This window comes from Excalfactoria chinensis, chromosome 13, assembly GCF_039878825.1.
Source record: "Excalfactoria chinensis isolate bCotChi1 chromosome 13, bCotChi1.hap2, whole genome shotgun sequence".
Taxonomy (NCBI): domain Eukaryota; kingdom Metazoa; phylum Chordata; class Aves; order Galliformes; family Phasianidae; genus Excalfactoria; species Excalfactoria chinensis.
The window spans coordinates 6,306,477-6,324,871 of NC_092837.1; the positions used below are offsets into that span (position 1 = coordinate 6,306,477).

General features: G+C 49.6%; 1 protein-coding gene across 1 annotated transcript in view; it reads left to right on the forward strand.

Moving 5' to 3' along the window:
* Positions 1-1,105: 1,105 nt before the first annotated feature.
* LARP1 (La ribonucleoprotein 1, translational regulator) overlaps positions 1,106-18,395 on the forward strand; it is a 38,391-nt gene continuing 21,101 nt past the window's right edge. The window contains exons 1-2 of the mRNA XM_072347882.1: positions 1,106-1,537; positions 14,948-14,974. Coding sequence (XP_072203983.1) covers positions 1,186-1,537; positions 14,948-14,974 — 379 coding nt within the window. The 5' untranslated portion in view covers positions 1,106-1,185. The remainder of the gene's footprint in view (positions 1,538-14,947; positions 14,975-18,395) is intronic.

Here is an 18,395-nt window from a genome sequence, read left to right on the forward strand (position 1 = left end):
TCCTGGTTGTGGTCACTGATCAGCCTTCTGATGGCTCCTTATTTGCCCTCCTGGGCTGTGAGCCATCCTCCCAGCACTCCTGCCTTTAACCTTCACTAAAGGCACTGAACATCCTGAGTTGGAAGGGACCCACAGGGATTACCGAGTCCAGCTCCGGGCTCCACACAGCACCATCCAAGTCAGATCCCTACATCTGAGAGCCAACACTCCATGAGCTCTGGCAGCTCAAAGCTGTGCCCGCTGCCCTGGGCAGCCCATTCCATGCCCACAGCTTTCTGGTGCAGAGCCTTTCCCTTACCCCCACCTGACCCTCCCCAATGTAGCTCTGTGCTGTGCCATAGACACAACCTGTGCTCATCGGACACCTGATTTTGTGTCCCCCTGATGGAGAAGAGAATCTGCTGTGGAACCGCAGGTGTCCCTTTTCTCTGTTCAGTTAGAATCATGGAACACCCTGAGCTGGAAGGGACTCGTAAGGATCACTGAGTCCAACTCCTGGCTCTGCACAGAACCACACGAAGATCAGACCGTATGGCTGAGAGCATCGTCCAGATGCTTCCTGAACTCTGGCAAACTCGGTGCCATGGCCACTGCCCTAGGGACACCATCCTGACACCCTCTGCTGAAGAACTGCCAAGTCCCCTCCCATCACAGCCCCGAGGATCAGTTCAGCAGCGACACTCGCATCCCATTCTACAGCCGGGTAATGACCAGCACCTCCAGCTGCGCTCCCACCACGACACGCCACCCAACCCTCCACTGGAGCTGCCCTTCCTGCACTACCCGGTCACCCCGCCGGGGGCTGCCGGGAGGATCGGAGCGGATCGCAGCGGTGCCTCTTCACCGCCCCCTCCCCATCTCCACGCGCCGCCTCTTGAGCCCCCGCGGCCCCTTTAAGCGCCCCCACGCGCGGCCGGGCGTTGCATCAGGCACGTGCGCGCCGCCGGCCGGTCGGTCGGGGGCGCGCCCCGCCCCTCCTTTCCCCCTTCCCCTCCCCTTAGGCCGGGTGTGCGCGCGCGCGGCCGGGGCGGCGCTGCGCGGCGCGCGCCCCCGCGGCTAGTCGCGTGGTCCCCGCGCGTCTCCATATTGCTGCGGCGGCGGCCGCTGTGGGGGGGGCGGGGGGGAAACGCCGCGTGCGAGTGCGCTGAGGGGGCGCTTCCCCCCGTGCGGGGCGGGGGCGCGCAGATGGCGACGCAGGTGGAGGCGCTGCTGCCCGGCGCCCCGCTGCTGCCCGCCGAGGAGCGCGCCCTGGTGCTGAAACCGCCGCAGGACGGCGGCCGGGAGAAGGGCGAACCGCCCATGGGCCCCGACGGCGGCCCCGCGGCTCCGCGGCCGCCCAGCGCCAAGCAGCAGAAAGAGGAGAGCAACAACCAGGAGAAGGAGAGCCTGCTGCGGGCGGGCGGCGAGGCGGAGGAGGGCGGCGAGGCGGGCGGCGGCGGAGCGGGGCGAAGGGAGTTCATCGAGGCTCCGCCGCCCAAGGTGAACCCCTGGACGAAGAACGCGGCCGCGCTGGCGGTCAACGGGCAGTCGCCTCCAGGTGGGTGCGGGGGGGCGGAGGAGGGGGCCGAGGAGGGATACGGGGGTGCGGTCGCGGCCGGCGACGACCGCGCCCCGGGCCGGCAGCGCCATGCGGCAACGGCGTGCGGCCTGAGGGAGCGTGGCGAGGAAAGGGGGGGGGGAAGAACCGGCCGGGCCGCGAGAGGGGAGAGGGGGAGGGGAACGGCCGGGCCGGGGCCATGCGGCTGGGGGAGGCCCGAAGCGGGCGGAGGGCGCGGTGAGGGCCGCGCTCGTTGGGCCGGGCGGGCAGGAGGAGGCCTCCCCTTCCCAGCATTCCGCCGCCGCCGCGCAGGCAACGTGGTGGCTTCCCCGGCCCAGCATGTGATTTCCCCCAGAGCTCGGCCTCCTCCTCCGCGGGCCCACGTGCGCGGCTCCGAGTTCGGCCCGGAGCGGCCTGAGGGCAGCGGGAGGCCCTGGGGCGCCGTGCGGAGGCCTCGTGCGTTCAGTGGAGGCCCTGTGGGGCTCGGGGGGCCGCGTGTGCTCTGCCTGGAGGCCCGGGCGCCAGTCGTAAGGCTGAGCCGAAATGGCTGAGCGCTGTTTCTTCACCTCTTGGGGTTTCTTTTTTGTTGTTTATTTCTTTGGCAGGAGATACAGTGATATTAGGATAAGCTTCTGCTCAGGAAGAGCAGTGGGGTGCTGGAATGGGCTGCCCGGGGAGGTGGTGGAGTCCCCGGCCCTGGAAGTGGTTGAGGAACGTGCATGTGGTGCTAAGAGACGTGGCTTAGTGGGCAGTATTGGTGGTGTATATATACAGTCGGACTAGATGACCTCAGAGGCCTTTTCCAGCCCTAATAATTCAATGATTCTGTGTTTGGGAGCGGGTTGCTGCTCGGCTGGAGTTTTAATTCCTAATATTTTTGGCCTTTCTCTGCGAGCTCCGCAGTCACGCTGCCAGGTATGACATCAGGTTCCTTGTTACTGGTCTGTATTTTGCAAGAAGCATTGCAGACTAGGTGGGATGATTCACCAGAGGTGCTATTGATCTTTGAAAGATGGACACCTCTGCAATTTCCACCTGGAAAGCTGTCGTCTTTAATGGTAGTGTAGAGGAGAAGGTCAGTGTGCCAGGTAAAAGTCTGCGCCCAGATGGTTTGATGGTTTGTCATTGTGCGTGCAATGCACAACGAAATCCAGGACTGTGCTGCTGTCTATGTTTTCCTCTTACATGCAGAGTGACATCCAGCTGCTCACACTGCTCCTTTGTGTGAGAGCTGGGCTCTGTCACGCTGCCTTCTTAGGCAACGCTCCCTCAGAATCGACCAAAAGGTGCAAAAAATACGAGTTGTTCCCCCAGTGTTCCCGTTGGAGGCCTTGCAGCACATCCAAAGCATGCTAAAGTGGGGGGGGCAGGAGCTTGAATAGGCACTGTGTGGTGGAGGAGGGGGCTCTGATATGATTTTTTGAGGGAATAGCATAACAGTGGGCAATAAGCATGCAACGTCCTGCGTGGTGTTGGGCCTGGCCCAATTGTCCCAATTGTATTCCTGGAGGAGTTGAAATAATGAAATTGATTTTTGTAGTGCCACAGACGCTGCCCCTTGGCTCCCTTGCACTTGGGGCATTGTTTCTTTTGCTGCCTGGTTCGTTAGCAGAAGAGAAAACGTGTAAAACAAACACGGCTGGCAAACTCCCACGAGAGGCAGGCTGGTGGCTGGCCTTGCATAGCAGCCCTTTGCCTGAGTGCCTTCTCATGGGCTTCACAGGCTCCTGCCATATCTTTGCTGCTTCGGGTGGAGGATTTCTTCCAGCAGATGTTTCTGTAAAGAGATTTGAAGTGTGAGAATGTGTAAAAGTTGAGCTGTGGTGTTGGAGTGACCTCCAGGAGTTCATCAAAGAAAAGTGGCTTCTCTGTACGCATGAAATACACTAAGCACATGTAAACTCTGGAAAGGCATTACTGAATGGTTTGAGGTATTTAGCATAGGAACTGTGGTTGGCAATGCATGCTGTTTGTGTGCTGATTTACTGAATGTTTGCAGCCTTGATCCTGCTATAGAGGAGGTAGTAAGGAGGACTAGGAGCCATTGGACATTATCTCTAAAGATATGGGGATCCCTCAGTGACTTGTTTTACAGACTTTCCAAGCCCTATTTTTTTATAATGATTGTATTAATTATAGGCCTGAAGAGCAGATTTAATGGACAAGACATGGTCCTTAAGGTGTTCACCCATTCTGTAACGATCTGTGCTTACAAAAGTAAAGGAATTGAGCTCAAGCTCAGAGGAAAACAGAACCATGCTCAAGATGTTTGTGATTTTTCACTATCTGTGGATGTGGAAAAGCCTGGCAAATCCCCCTCTGCTTGTTTTGAACTCCTTGACTTCTGCAGCTGAACGTCACCTGGGAAGGGTGAACACATGGAGGCCTGATGCGGATGCCAAATAACAGGGTCCGTTTTGGGGAGAATTAGGGTTTATTTCCAGGAGCAGATGTTCTTGGGGTACCCTGGAGTTTGGGAGCAAGGTCAGTATTGGGAAGCTTGAGTAAATGTTGCTGCTTATTCAGGAAGGCAGCCTGAAGCGAAGCCTCTCCATGCTGCTTAACCCCTCCTCCCAAAAGCACAACTGCGTGGCATTAAGGATAGGAACCATTAGGTCGAGTTAGACAGCAGTGATGCTGGCTGGTGCTGTATGCAGAGGATCGGGCAGTAGCGGAGAGGTGCACCCAGCAACCTGTCGTGGTGCTTGTTACAACATGTGCTATATTTCTGTTTGTGGACATTTCAGAGTTGGGGTGCAGGTGGGAAGGAGGGGGTGGTCCTTTAAGCTGTGAAATGACACATACGCATGTCAAATGTGGCAAGGGTTGTATTAGTACTTACTGCTCATGAGGGACGCTGACAAGGCTGGTAATGACGCCTCATTTTTGCTCTCTCATCAAATAGCAGGGTCTGTGTGACAGTCCCCTCGTTACATGCAAGTTGCTGTATGTTCTCTTCTTATCATGTAAATAAATGCAGGCAGCAGCCTGACTCGCAAGTGCACAATGGTAGGGAATATATGTGCAGGAGAGAAGGAAACATTTGCTGACACAACCAGCTTTGCACTTCTGGCTATAAACCAAATTTGAAACATTTTCTCCTAATTCTTCAATAAAGAAGTGTGGTTTCAGTTAAGAGAACTCGACCTTCTGGAACATTTTGTATTCTTCCATTGTGCCCTGCACCAGTGCTAGCAGTGATGCAAGCGTTGGTGCGGACAGGTGTTAACAGCACCCCATTTTGAAAACCTGCTGGATTTATTTCAAGAAATGTTGCATCAAGGCACTTGGCACTTCTTAATTTTTAAAGCCATTTACATCTTGGAAATAAGAACCTGCAGATTTTAATGACTGGCAGTGCTATTGCCAAGCACTAACTTCTATGCTGTCTCTCCTCCCGGTTGCAAATTCAGTATTTCCTAGTGGAGAAGCAAGAGGTGCTTTAGTTTCTCAAGCAGAGTTTCTTGCCTGCCATTTGGCAGATGCACTGGGAGGATAAGCAGCACTTTCCAGAAGGCACACCTTAGTTCCTAGCAGCAAACACTGGAAGTTGGCTGCCTATTGTTCAGAGATGGCAGCGCACAGGCTGGGCTGGCTACTGGTGCCGACGAGAAGGCATGGAAAGATAGATTCATGAGCTTCTCACCCCTCAGTGACTAAGTCCCCAAAGGGCTTTCCTTGAAGCCAGCCTCCAGTACAGGAGATAAGCTGTATGGGAAGCTCATTTTACCTTTGGCATTTCTTTGTATTTAGAAGAGATGCGCACGTCTGCCTGCTGGGGTATCTAGCGTGGTAAAACTGCACACACCTATTTCCAAAGCATTGGGCAATTCTTGCTTTGTCGTGGCATGTAATTGTGGAGCTCTTTTGGCTGCTGGTTGCAACAGAGCTGCTATCGCAGCACAGTCCTCCCCCCACCACCCCAAGTTTCCTCTCTGAAATACGTTTTTGTTCCAATCCCACAACTCACATTTGAGTAACGCTTCCCATTTTACTGGAGAGCACAAGGGTAACTGGAACTGCTGCTCCCCAAATGTGCAGGGTGGTGTTATTCCTCCCCCACATACCTTTGCCCTTCAGCTTTGTGCTGGACCTTTGCCCTGCCGTGTGCTGTTTGTTTCGGGAAGGCGGGGGAGCGCAGCTCCATGGAGCTGACTCATGGGCCTCAGCTGCTGGGATTCGGTGCCTTCTTCCATCTCAACCTCCAGTTCCAGGCTGCCAGCCACGAGGTATCACTGGGTGATCCTCACCAACAGTCTCTTTCACCTTTATAACTCTTCTTCTAAGTGTTTTATTGCCTGTAGTACCATGGGGAGGACTGTGCTGGGATCGTTGGACAGAGGGGGGCTTTGTTCTGCTGGGAGGGCAAAATAGTGTGCAAAACCAGCTAGGGATTGAGGTGCTGGGTGCAGTGCTGGGTGCTTGCTTCTAAATTATGACACCTGGTCCTTTCACTGTGCTCAAATAGTGTGAAATTATTCTCAGGGGAATGCCAAATGCCAGCCTGGATAGCATGATGTTTCTCCTTGCACACTTGCAGCTGCTTGTTTGGTTAAATAGAGAGAGCATGTATTTTAGTAGAAAGTTGTACTGCTGGACCAGGTTGGGTATTTTAATCCTTACAGTTACCTGCTACAAACAGCAAGGGTTAAAAAATATAATCACCTTAATGAAAACTTAAATACATTTGCATACTGCCGGAGGATTGCAGAGTCTTTTGTGACTCTTGGAGGAGCTCTGTTCCTATCGCTGTAACTGGGCAGGCCAAGGTACAGTGCCTTGCTATGGATGGTGTAAGTAGCATAGTTGAGAAGGGTTATTGCTCTCCTTTTACCAGGAGTCTGATGAGAGTGGTGAGCTTTATTCCTTCCCAACTGTGATGTGCAGCTACGTTTTGGCCTTCAAAACCATTCTCTGCTGGTCGTTTTGGCACTGGACCCTTTGCTGATGTACAAGCAGGGGCTGAAGGCTGTGTGCTGCATGGTTTCTGATGTGGCCAGCTCTGCTTTTGCAGCTGTCTTGAGACCATGCTTCAATTCCAAACTCATTATTGTAGGTGTAGGGCCTATTTAGTGAGCTGTGTGTGGAGCTAGGAGACTTCATTCCTTGCTCTGAAGTAACTGGCTAATCTGAAAATCTGTAAGCAAATGGTACAGGTGTGTGACTAAAGCAGGTAAGAGGAGGGGTAAAGAACTTCTAAGAAATTAGTACAGAGTTTCAAGAACTTAAAGCAACTGTTTGTGTATTTGGGCAACAATAATTGGTGATCAGAACAAATAGGAACTGAATTTGGCCTCAATTAAATCGATTCTTAGAGTTCTTTGTGGGAGGAGTCCCAGTCTGAGGTCAGGCTGGATTGGCTGGGAGGAGGAGTGGGTGCACATGAGGGTGCTGCTGCAGAGGAGTGAAAACTGGCACAAGGCACTGGAAAAATTAGGTGTGATGGCAGCTTTAATACTGCACAAAATGTACGTTTTTTTTTCAGGGGGGAAGGGCTGTAGAAACTGTGGTCAAATAGAGTGTCAACATGTTTCCAAACATAGACTCATCCTGTAATTGCAGGTTCCCAGAAAATCCTCCTAACTAAACTTTTCTCTATCAGAGCATATATTTATACAACGGCCTGGGGCTCTGGAGCAGGAAATATTACCTTTTCTGAGCAAATCAATGCGTGGCACGTGGCAGCTCTGCCAGTTACAGGACAACAGCAGGCTGCTGATGGGGATCAAACTGCAGAAGCCATCCTTAGCAAGTCAGCCAGCCCCACTTAGGTGTGAAGCTCACCGTGGACTTTGCTAGAGTCAACCATTAATGCCACATGTGTTTGAGGATATTCTGCTGTGACGTGCAAGGAGAAAGGGGAACAGCTGTGAATTGACTGGGCTAATACCTGCATTACCAGTGGTTTACCTTCAGTGTCCTTCTGGAGCAAAGCTGACTTAGGAGCAGCAGCTTGCCTCAACATTTTCTTTTGTTGCAGTGCTGTTCGGGAACACGTGGCCGGCAGTACTTGGTGCTGGTTGTGATTCTAAGGGGGCTTTGAGTCATCTTATTTCTTTCCATGGTCACAAGTCATAAGGGCGGGTGGAGATCTGTGCTGCTGATAGCCTCGAACTGGAGTGTGTGGGAGATGACCAGGGCAGCCCTGGCTGGGAGTGAGTGCTTTGTGTCAGACAGAAGCTGGTGTTTATTTCAGAAGTGGATAAGACCTAACGGAGCTGTTTGAGACTGAGGTTTATCATTATGGCTCAGCCTGGTATTGGTGGTACTTGGAGGTGATATAGGTGCCCTTTGTTCACATAATGGAGAAAATGGCACTCTGGTTCCCTCTGAGTGTGCCCTGATGTGTGTTCCTGAGGAAGTGTGCTCGCTTCCTGCCCGACACCCTTGGAGGTAACTGGATGCAGGCTGTAACCTGCTGCTTTTAGTAGGGCTGGCCTGGGACCAGCAGACCCGCAGCTGCCTTTCTATGATCCTTATTCACTCCCTAGAGTGGCCCCAGCTTCTGAGAAGGCACAGGAGTGGTATCACTGCCCCAGGAGGATGGGCATTCAGGAAAAGCATATCTGGTGCTCTTCATTGTTGGCTTTTTGGCTTCCTCCCCATAGCCTGGCAGGGCAGTGAGCTCATGCTCCGTGCTGGCCCTGCATCCCCTGCCCCAGTTCATCCTCTGCTGCAGTATGGGGCTGCAGCCCCGGGGGTCAAAGGGAAGGAAGGAAGCAGCATTTGTCCCCGACACACCACAGAGCACGTCTCCAGCTGAGCGGCAGCATGCAGTGTGCCTGCAGTGACTCTGCAGTCTGCAAGGCATGGCCGTGTGCTGGGAGGGGGGGTCAGCCCATCTGCTGAGTGGGAGGGCACAGGGGGTGGCTCGCCCCTTCTCCTCCCTTCCCAACAGTCCTCTGAGTTTTCCGAGTCACATGTTGGATTGTAAACGTGGAGAGAACAAGGTGGTTTCAGGGCTAGATTCGTTAGATACTGAGTCTGAAATGCTGAGAAAAGAGGTGAGTTTTTCCTGACTAACTATGTGGGGAAACAAGAATCTGATTGTAAAAGCCACAGAAAGAGGAACGGATAGAGTTTTATTGGTGAGAAAGGTGTGTGGGGAGGAGTTTGGGTGGGGTGTCATACCTGCTTGGTAACTCCAAGATGCTGGATGGTGGGTGCATTGTTAAATACCTAGCACTGCCTCTAACCAGATAATTTGCAACACCTTTTCAGCCTTCACACTGAATTCACCCTGCTTTCTCTCCCCCATTGTAACAGTGCTTTTGGAAGCATCTGGTCAGCGCTGCGAATGAGTAATTATTAATTTACCAAACATTAGTTAGCAGGCTATCCGATTTGCACACTTGCAGATGAAAGAAGCTAGTGAACAGATGAAATAGAAATTATAATTAAGTAAGATTTAAATGTTTGATAGGCCAATGTTCACTTCAAACTACAGGAAATTAGTTTCTTCAGATTCATCGAGGTCCAATTGCCTTTTTTTTCTGTTGTGTGTGTGTGGAATGTTGCAGAAGGAACACTGAATGTATTCCTGCAAGACACGATTCTCATTACATAGATGTTATATGTTTACTATTGCCCTTCCAGATAGCTATGTAGCTCAGGAACAATGTCTGTTTATGCCAACCCCCCTGAACCCACAAAAGGAGCCTACTGAAAATAAGGACCATCCTATCAAGTTTCCACATGCCTGTAGATAGTGAAGCTCTTCGCCCAGCACAAAGGACTGTAATGGAGTGACGGAAGCTCTTTACCCTGTCTGTGGTCAGGCCACATTGGCAGAATCTGCTACAAAGCTGTGCAGGGGTGGAGGTAAAAAGTAAACAGGGCAAAGAATGAAATGTAAAGAGTGATACCAGTACACATTAATGAAGAGCAATGTTGTCACTGTAGCAGCAGGTACTGAAATGTGGAGAAATGCATCTGAAAAACGTTGTTAGGAGGTTTAAATCTGACTGGAAAAGAAGCAATAGGATATTTGTATTTGAGATTCCACCCAACAAGACAGGAAGCAAATCACAGAGATGTCTCTGCCATGTGCTCAGATGACAAAGCATGAGATGTTTCTGACTGTAATCATATTAAATTTCTGTTTCCAACTCCCAGCTGAACCTTGAAGGCTCGGGGGAATACCTAACACCATCTAATGCATCTTCTGAGCATGCAGAAATCTACTGCAGAGAGGGTGTTGCACTGAACTAAGCAAACAGGGGACTGGTTTCTTTTGGCTTCTCAGTCTCAGGTGAACTACTGTATATCCTTTGTTTGTTTGTTTCCCTTAAAACGGAGAATGCTGTGTATGACATTTGCACTCTGTTTTAAGAGTGGAATTTGATACAAGCAACCCTCATCTTTAGAACATAAAATGAAACCTGTAAGTATGGCCTTGGAGAAGATTTGGAGGAGACGTGAGATTACAGGCAGGCAACTCTCTTACTTGACTTGGGGTTGACATCTGAGTTGATCTCATTAACAGCAGAGAAGTGGAACCAAGCAAGGACAAAACTTGGAGGGTGATTGGAAAAGCTGTGTGTTTGATTAAAGTCACGGTGTCCAGAGTGGGAAATGTCTCACACAGGCTGTGAGTCTGAGGATCTGTAATTCAGTTAAAAGATTTAATTATCTTGTATTTGCTGTGCTGCCCCCTGTATCCTATAGACTCCCTGCTTGGCCCTCTGTCCTCAACACTAAGATGGAGAGAGCCTTGAATTTCAGATCAGAGGCTTTCATGGGGTTTTGTGACATCCCTGTCCGGTGTTGCAGTCACATACGTGCCTATGTACATGTAGCAGGGCAGTGTGCAATAAGCCTGTCATAGGGGAACCCCATCCTGTATCAATTTCTGTAGGATGGGATCCAGTTAGTTTCCAGGCTGCTCCAGAATGTTGCTGCTTTTCAACAGGATTCTCTCCTAGCATGTGAGTTTTGCCTGATGATGCTTGAAACTTTATTGCCTGTTCGGTACCCAGTAGTTTGAAGAACGGTTTGGGGATGGTAGCTGAGGTTGTGCTGGGCTCAGGCTGTTGTGGGGTCTGTTTGTGCTGACCTGCTGGAGGCTTATTTGTGATTAAGGAGCATGAGACAGAGCTGGGTCAGCTGCCACTTTGTGACATCAGATATCAGACTTTTCTCTTGCTCCTTCCTTTAAGGTGCAGTGTGCTGTGTCTGGCTTTTTGTTTGGTGTTACAACTTGTGGTTTGAACAACAGCATTCTGGGGTGGGCGGAGAAGGGGTTAATGTGAGAGAACATCCAGTGTTTGTTCTCTCCAATACAAGCACTGATAAGTGGATAGGAGAAAAAACAGCCATGACCTTACAGTTATGTTTTGTGTGTCTGTGCATATGTGAGTGCAGGATTCATGGGATTGTTTGTTTGGAGCGCTCACGTTTTCTCTGGTCAAGCAGACCAGCTGCATTCCTTAGAACATCTCTGACATCTCTGATGCCTGGAAAAGGGCCTTCTTCCAAGCAGATCCCTGGAAGATGCTTCTGCAGAGCACCATGCTGATCCCACTGGTGGCTGTGTGCTCAGTTATGTGCCAATCACAGCCTTGCTTAGGCAGCTCCTCTCCCTTGCATGAAGACAGAGACTTGGTATCAGCATTAAGGTACTAATTCACTGTAGTGCATAGTGTGAGTTTAAAGCTGGGCAGCTCTTCCAGATAATAATTTTCTCCTAATGCAGTTGGTAATTTTTTCCAGGATGTTTTTCCCTTGCAGCTTGGTGAGGCCAGAGATCTTCATCCCTTTTCAAGCACATGAACTTAGCTGGGGCACAGATTTATTTGCAGCAGAAACTCATTGCAAGTATTGTTTCCATATGGTTTGTGGGAAATCTATGCCAGAGCTCATTCTGGCTGCAGCTCTTCAGCCTCTTAGGACAGGTGAATGGGATGTCCCCAGATCATGGCCTGCCTGTGTGAGAAGGAGCTGATCCTCTGCTCTGCACGGAGATCAGAAAACCGCTTACAAAGATCTAATGGTCTGCTCCAACACTTCTGGAGAAATGGATCTGAAAGATGATCAGCGCTTCTGCAGTTGTTTTTCTTTAACCTTTTTCTTGAACAGATTTTGTGGTGTCTTAATGCCTAAACCAATATTGGTGAGCAAGGTCTGTTTATCTGGATTGGATCTTTCACCCACCTCAAGCCTCAGCTTCCTTTTGTGGGGGTGAGGAGACTTAGTACAACAGCCAGGGCACTGGAGGTGTCTGTCTGGAGCTGATGGCTGAGGAGGGCTGGGAAGATCTGGGTGGCTGAGGGCTGGACCCTCCCTGAGCCTGCTTGGCAGGAAAGGAAGGAGGGGAGCAGGAAGCAAGCAAGATCCTCGGGAGGGACCTAATTGGCCATGCTAATCTCTGGGATTTGGGTTTCTTGCTTTGCTACTTCTTCCTAACAGACCTCGCCCCCTTCTCTGCTGAGCGCTGCTTTGAAGAGGCCACTGTCTGAGGAGCCTGTGCAGGCACTATCTGGGCCTCTCAGGAGAAGGCAGGTGATACAGATTTGAGCTGAGAAGTTGCCTGGGGATGGAGAAGAGATTCAAGTAACACTGGTCTCTTTGCAGCAGAAGCTGAACTCTGTCGATCGGGACCTTTTCCCTACCTGTGCTGTCTGCATTGTGAGGATTGTTCCCATAGCTGGGAAGCAATGAATGTGGTGTGCTCAGCTGCTCGCGTAGAGGCAGCAGGAGTGTGGGTGGGTTCAGACTTCCTGTGAAGGTGCTTGGATTTGGCACTGGGGAGATGTGGGCTCTTAAACTGAGGAGCCTGCTTGGTGCTGATATATAGCAGCAGTGTGCAAATAGCTCCTGGAGAGGGGATTTTGTGTGTGGACACAGCAGTTTTTCCTCTGTAAATGCCCCAGTTAAACATATGGTCTCCTCTGTTTAAAAATACCCTCAAGCAAAAATTGTGATTCCGTATCCCAGTCACTCATCTCCCTCTCACCCACATCTAAAATAGGAAGGACTGTCCTCAATTTAGCTGTTTCCTGGGCTCTTAGCACTACGGCTCTGGGTATTGGTGTTCACAGCCAGCACCCCTGTAACACATCCACACTCTCATGTGACGGTCTGGAAAGGGATGCTTGGTGCCTCCCAAACATCCTGCTGCTGTGGTGTGCATCCTTGACCTCTTCCTGCTCTCTCCTTTCCTCCGCTCCTTGCGCTGATAACAGGGAGATGCATGGAACTTGGTTCCCACTGAGCTGTGGGTTGCATGGATAACACACAGAGCTGAATAGGTTGTTAACGTGCTTGAGAAATACCTGGCTCTGCAGAGATTGCCAATGCACCTCATCATAATAATCCTGTTGAGATATCGGCTCTAAATCTTCCTGGCTTTTGGGCCCAGGGAAAGAAACAGAAGACACTGCACACGAGAAAGGGGAGGAAATGTGAGACCATGGGGCCTAAATTTCTTGGGGCTCCCACAATCACACTGCAGCATTGGCATTGTCTTGCCCTTTCCTTTTGGTTGCCTGGGGTTGATGATGTGTTGAACCATCACTGCGGGGTTGGGTGGAGCAGACAGGGGTGAAGCTGCTGCTCTGCATGGGAGCACGGTGTGGAGCTGCTCTGGAGCATCATCCCCTGCAGCATCTGGCCCATGCTAGGGTACCTGGCTTTGGATGTCTGGAATTGAGGCAGGTGGGAAACTGTGTATGTGTGGTGAGAGAAATTCTTGGGGCTGGTTTCCTTTCAGTGCTGGGGCTTTGTGGAAGCAGAATTTTAGCACCGTCTCTATGATTGGGACTTCTGTATTTGATTTTTAACCTTAGCAGTGCTGAGAAGGACTGAAACTCGTTAAATGGGCCCCTTGGAGCACAGCCCTAATGCTTCTTCACTGGCCACACGTGTTTCAGCCTCCTTTCTGCTGTGGCTTTCTTGGGAGAAGAGCTGCCCAATGTAGGCTTCTTTTGGGCACACCAGGTGCTGTCCTTAACTGGTAAGCTAATCACTAATCTAGTCACTCTTGCTTGTAGAGTAGGAAGCATCCCAAAGGGACATCATGCCTCAGTCCCTGACTAGCCCTGTTTTGTATCCATCCTCTGTGTTTCAGAAGGGCATGTCACATGCCTTGGCTGGCACAGATAAATTCCCCTTCTCAGCCATTGTTTTTTACTATTATTTTTTTTCATCTGTTAAGTTTGTTTTTGGTTGTAGTCAGTACAGCTAGCTGATCCATACAAATGGGGTCTGCATTAACAAGTGCTTCCACCTTGTTCCTCTGAAAAGATGTTGGCTGGGAGCTGCCCAAGCAGGGAAATAAAGAAACTGCCTCTTGTTTGGGACTGTTAGATCAAGTACAGGGTGTTCCTGCTCATTGTTCTTGGGAGCCTGACCTCATCAGTAACCATCAGAAATGCAAGGTGTTCAGATGTGTCTGGTGATGTGCTGGTGGAGGGTTGCAGTACAACACGCAGTCTACAGAGGATCAAGGCTGGTGCTTGGAGGCTGTTCGGGACACACCGGCTTTTCCCTGAGATCATGCCTTCAGTGTGGCTGCAAACTGTGAGCATGCGTAATGGCAGAGGGAGTTCTGAGTGTTTTCTCACTGCGTCGGCTGCAGAAAAGCATCTCTGCATGAGGATGCTTTGTACACAGTGTGCTGTCAAAGGCAGAGAAATAGCAGCTTTTTAGTAGAGGCGTGTTTCTGCTGTTTCTGCATTGGTTGAGCGCTGTCTGAAAATCATTGCCCTGGCCAAGGGGTAGTCCTTGCTGCAACTTTTGTGACTTTCCATCTGAATGTGTGTTTCGGGCAGCTGATAAGCTGGAGCCAGGGGCCTGCCCCTGTCCTAGGAGGACCTTGGCTTGCTGGCAGCCTCCCTTCCCCCTATTCTTCCAAGTTCCTTGAAGAAAATGTGATATATTGCTCTCTAAAATACACTGTTTCAGTAGCATCTTACGGAAGCATTTATCAGCGAGGTTTCTCCACTCACAGTCTCCTGTATTCTTCTCCAAAGAACGGAACCTTCAGGAAAAGCTGACCTGATTTTTCTTTTTTGCTTGGCTTCCCCTGCTCTCCCCTGGCTGGACACTGTGTTGGGTGCTCTGCATGGGTCTTCATTTGGTGACCATGCTCAGGGGGAGAGTGGAGGTGTCAACAGCTGGCTCATGGACTGGGACTTGATTCGTTCTTTGTCTGTTAGAAGCCAGTATAGAAGGTTGTTAATGAGAGCAGTACATTCAAGTATTCAGGCACTAACTCTATCAAAATCTTTCTTGCAACAAGTGGTTGAATTGGGGTGGGTTCCCAGCTAGATTGATATTTAACTTGGGATACTAGGAAAATACTTGCTCTGTTTAGCTAAAGCAAACAAATCAAAAGGGGAGGAACCTTTTAAATATGATTTGCGCTCCAGCTGCAACTAATACTGATTTGTTTCTTTTTTTCTTTTGCAGATATATTTCCAGCTGATGGCCAGTCTGGTATGTATTAATTAAAAATGGAGTTCTTCACATCTCACTCCCCCATGTCTTTCCTGCACTTGTCTTTTCCAAAGTCATCACTAACTGAATTTAGAAGACTGGTGCAGAAACATGCAACAGAAGTTTCAAAAAGGCCCTCTAATATTTTGTTGTCGTTCCTCTATGACAGTCCTGTATAACAGGCACGTTCATGCTTTCATGTAGTGGTAATCACAAATGGTGGAAGGTTGCTTTCCTCCCAGAACATTGCAGCAGGAGGGTTTGGTTGTCCACAGTGGAAGAATCTGGAAACTTACAGGGTTTAATTCTGTGTAACTGACATTTCAAGATGCAAATGTAGCTTAGAATTTTGCTGTTAGTATGCACGTTAGTTATCAGCATCTTGATGTGTCCATAAACCTGTAGCTGTGTGCCTGACTTTGTAGTACTTTAAGTAGATCTATATTTCCCCTTTGAGTGGCTCAGTATATCTGTTGTTACTGTGTATCTCTGGTAAGGGCTGTGATGTGGTTTACACCTGTTTGCTGTCAGTGTAGGACCAGCCTTGGCTTCTTGGCCCCCGGACTGCATAGAGCCTAGTAAGGATGGACCCTGCATAAAAGGACTGGGCTCATCAGCTGGGAGGGGAAGACTGTTCTGAGTGGGGGTCTGAATCCAGACTGCCATGGGATCTTCATCCAGGTTGACACTGTTGGAGAGCTCATGTTAAAGGAGAGGCTTATGTTTCACACAGTGATACCAAGAGCACTTGGGAACATCCTGTTATCCCAGGAGCTAGAGTGCCTTTTGGATGACCTGTAGCAAAGGCACTGGCAATATGGGGCAGTACTTTATGTGGCCTTGGGCAGCCTTGGTCACATGGCTGTGTCCACCTCCTGTCTGCATTTTTTGGCTTTGCAATAGGATTACATTTCCCCAGTTCACAGCAATGGTGTGAGGGTAAATTGCTGCTGACAGTGAAGCACTGCATGATAGAGATTTGGAAGCATGAAATTCAGCTCCATTATCTTAAATCTGGTTTCAGTAAAAAGTAAATTGCTATTTTTTAAGAGGTATGATGTGACATTGGAGACAGCAATTTGGCTTCGTGAATTGAGCAGGCAGTTGGAAGTTGTGTGTGTAAGTTTGTTTCCAGAGCTCTAGCCAGCTAACATGGTATACAGCCAGAAATTCCCCCTAGCATTGCAGAAGTTGCTTCTCTAGGTTTTACAAAAGTAACCAACTGTTTGTAAGCCTTTCACGTTTTTTATTGCTTTCATAACATGCACAAAAGTGAAGTATTAAGGCTGGTTTTGGAGGAGCAGAGGTGTATTCCTGTGCATTGAGTACAGTCTGCCTGAAGCCAGGATGGAGTAATGACCGCACAGAAAAAAATCAGTGACTTAAAGGGATTTTCTTCTTCTCTCTTCTTGTAAGAAGATTCTTTGCCCTCTGAAAGTCTGCCTTCATCGGGTGTTGTGTTTTGTCTGCCTGAGCTGCAGACGCAGAGATGTCCTCTGGTTGGCACCACTCCATCCTCTGTGCTCCAGCTGGTTATGGACCTTCACAGCTGGCTCTGGGGTGGGGCATAAGTGTGCATCTGCAGCAGATGATAGTGTGTGCTTCAGAAAGGGCATGTTATATGTCAGCGGTGTTACAGAAAATGCTGCCTGCAGGGCTGGGGGTTTTTTGCAGTTCTGTATTTTTAAGTTCATAAATGAAAGCTTAAACAAGGTTCTTCTTTATGGTAGCGGCCTCTTGACTCTTATTCCCATGCCTTCTCCAGAAAAGCCTTCAAATTGTGCTTTTTCTTCCTTACACACCAAAGCTCACTCAGAAGGCCTGATACCCCCTGCACACTACACAGTGTGGATGTGGCTGGTGAGGGCAGAGAAGCGCTGTCAGCAGGGTGCTCCTAGCATGGCAGCAGATCTGCACTTCTGAGGCTGTTGTTTTTGACTTCCTCACCTCCCTTCCCTTGCTAACAAATTAATTTGCTGCACTCTAGTCTTGCAAATCACCCAGTCTCCAATAAGCTATGTCAGTGCCTATTCTGTAAGGTTAATTTTACAAGGCCAGATGTGTCTTTATGGCTAGTTTCCCTTCTTGATGGAAAGTCCGTTGTCCTTTTGCCCAAGGAAGTATTTGGCACATGACTGAGAATGCTGAGTTGTGACAACAGGAGCTAGGACTTGGACAGGTGAGGAGCCTGAGCTGAAGCATCAGCCATTTTGTGGGCATGGCCACTGTAGCATGCCCCAGAGCATGCACCTGCTTGCTCGTATGGCATGCTGGAGGTGTTCTGCCCTCAGCAGAGTGTCGTGTGCTGGTGCCATGAAGGTGGAAGGGAAGCAGTGCTTGCATCTTGCTTACCTAACAGCCTTTGGAAATAAAGCTGCTCTGTCCAGGAGACTGCTGATTTACCCATGTCTGGTGCAATGGGTCTTAGTCCTCTCCTTGCTCACTTCAGATGACTAGAGATAAGATATATATACTGCTTTTCAGAAGAAGCCACTTCAAACCGTATGGTCTGGAGTTCAGGAGAAAACCTGAGAGATCTCAACATCCCTGGAAAACGTGTGCTAGGCTCATTTGTATGTTGGCAGAGCAGAAGGAAAGGCTTTTTCCCTCTCCCCACTCCTGCTGTTGGATGAGGACAGTGAGGATGTCACCATTGGGACCACTGTGGATATATCAGCTGTGAATCCCCTGCAAAGCTGCCCATGCATTCCACCTCAGGATTTACTTCCACAGGTTTTGCTGATCATTGGAAAACTGTCAGCAGTGACTGAGATACCTGTTTTGAGTTACAAATGCCTCTTTGAGTCAAACACTTGTAGCTCTTTCATAAGGAGATGTGGGTGATGCTCACACTGTACAGAAACAATTTCTAGTTTTTAGTCTTTTATAAAGAAAAGGAGAGGAGCTGTGTCTTTAAATTAGGAGAGATGGTGGTGTGTTGCACTTCCTTCTGTATCTGGCTGCTCTCAGCTTCCTTTAGGAAGGCTTGTTCTGATTAGGGTCTTTTTAACACTTCTGTGGTGTGTGTTGAGAAAGGGGAAGCAACCACCTGCATGGATGGGTAAGCATGCTTGGTATAGCAGGATCTGCATCTTTGTGTGCTCTGGAAGGAAGTTGTCAGTGTGTTCTATTTCAAAGTTAAGAAAAATCTTGAATTTTACTGCCATTGACTTGAGATATGGGGCTTGTGGGGACTTTTTTCCTGTGCTATGAGAATGTACCCTGACATCAGGAATCAGCAGGGAAGAATTGGCTGGTGCTATTTGGATTCCCTTACCATTCCTTTCTAGAAATCGAGTCTCTGGATCTCCTCTTTGAGATGACAGCTTCTTCAGAGGTGTGCGTGCTTGTGTTCAGTTTGCACCTTTTCCTTGCATGACCCCTCACTCCCTGTGCTGGTGCCTGTTGTGGGAAGTGTGCG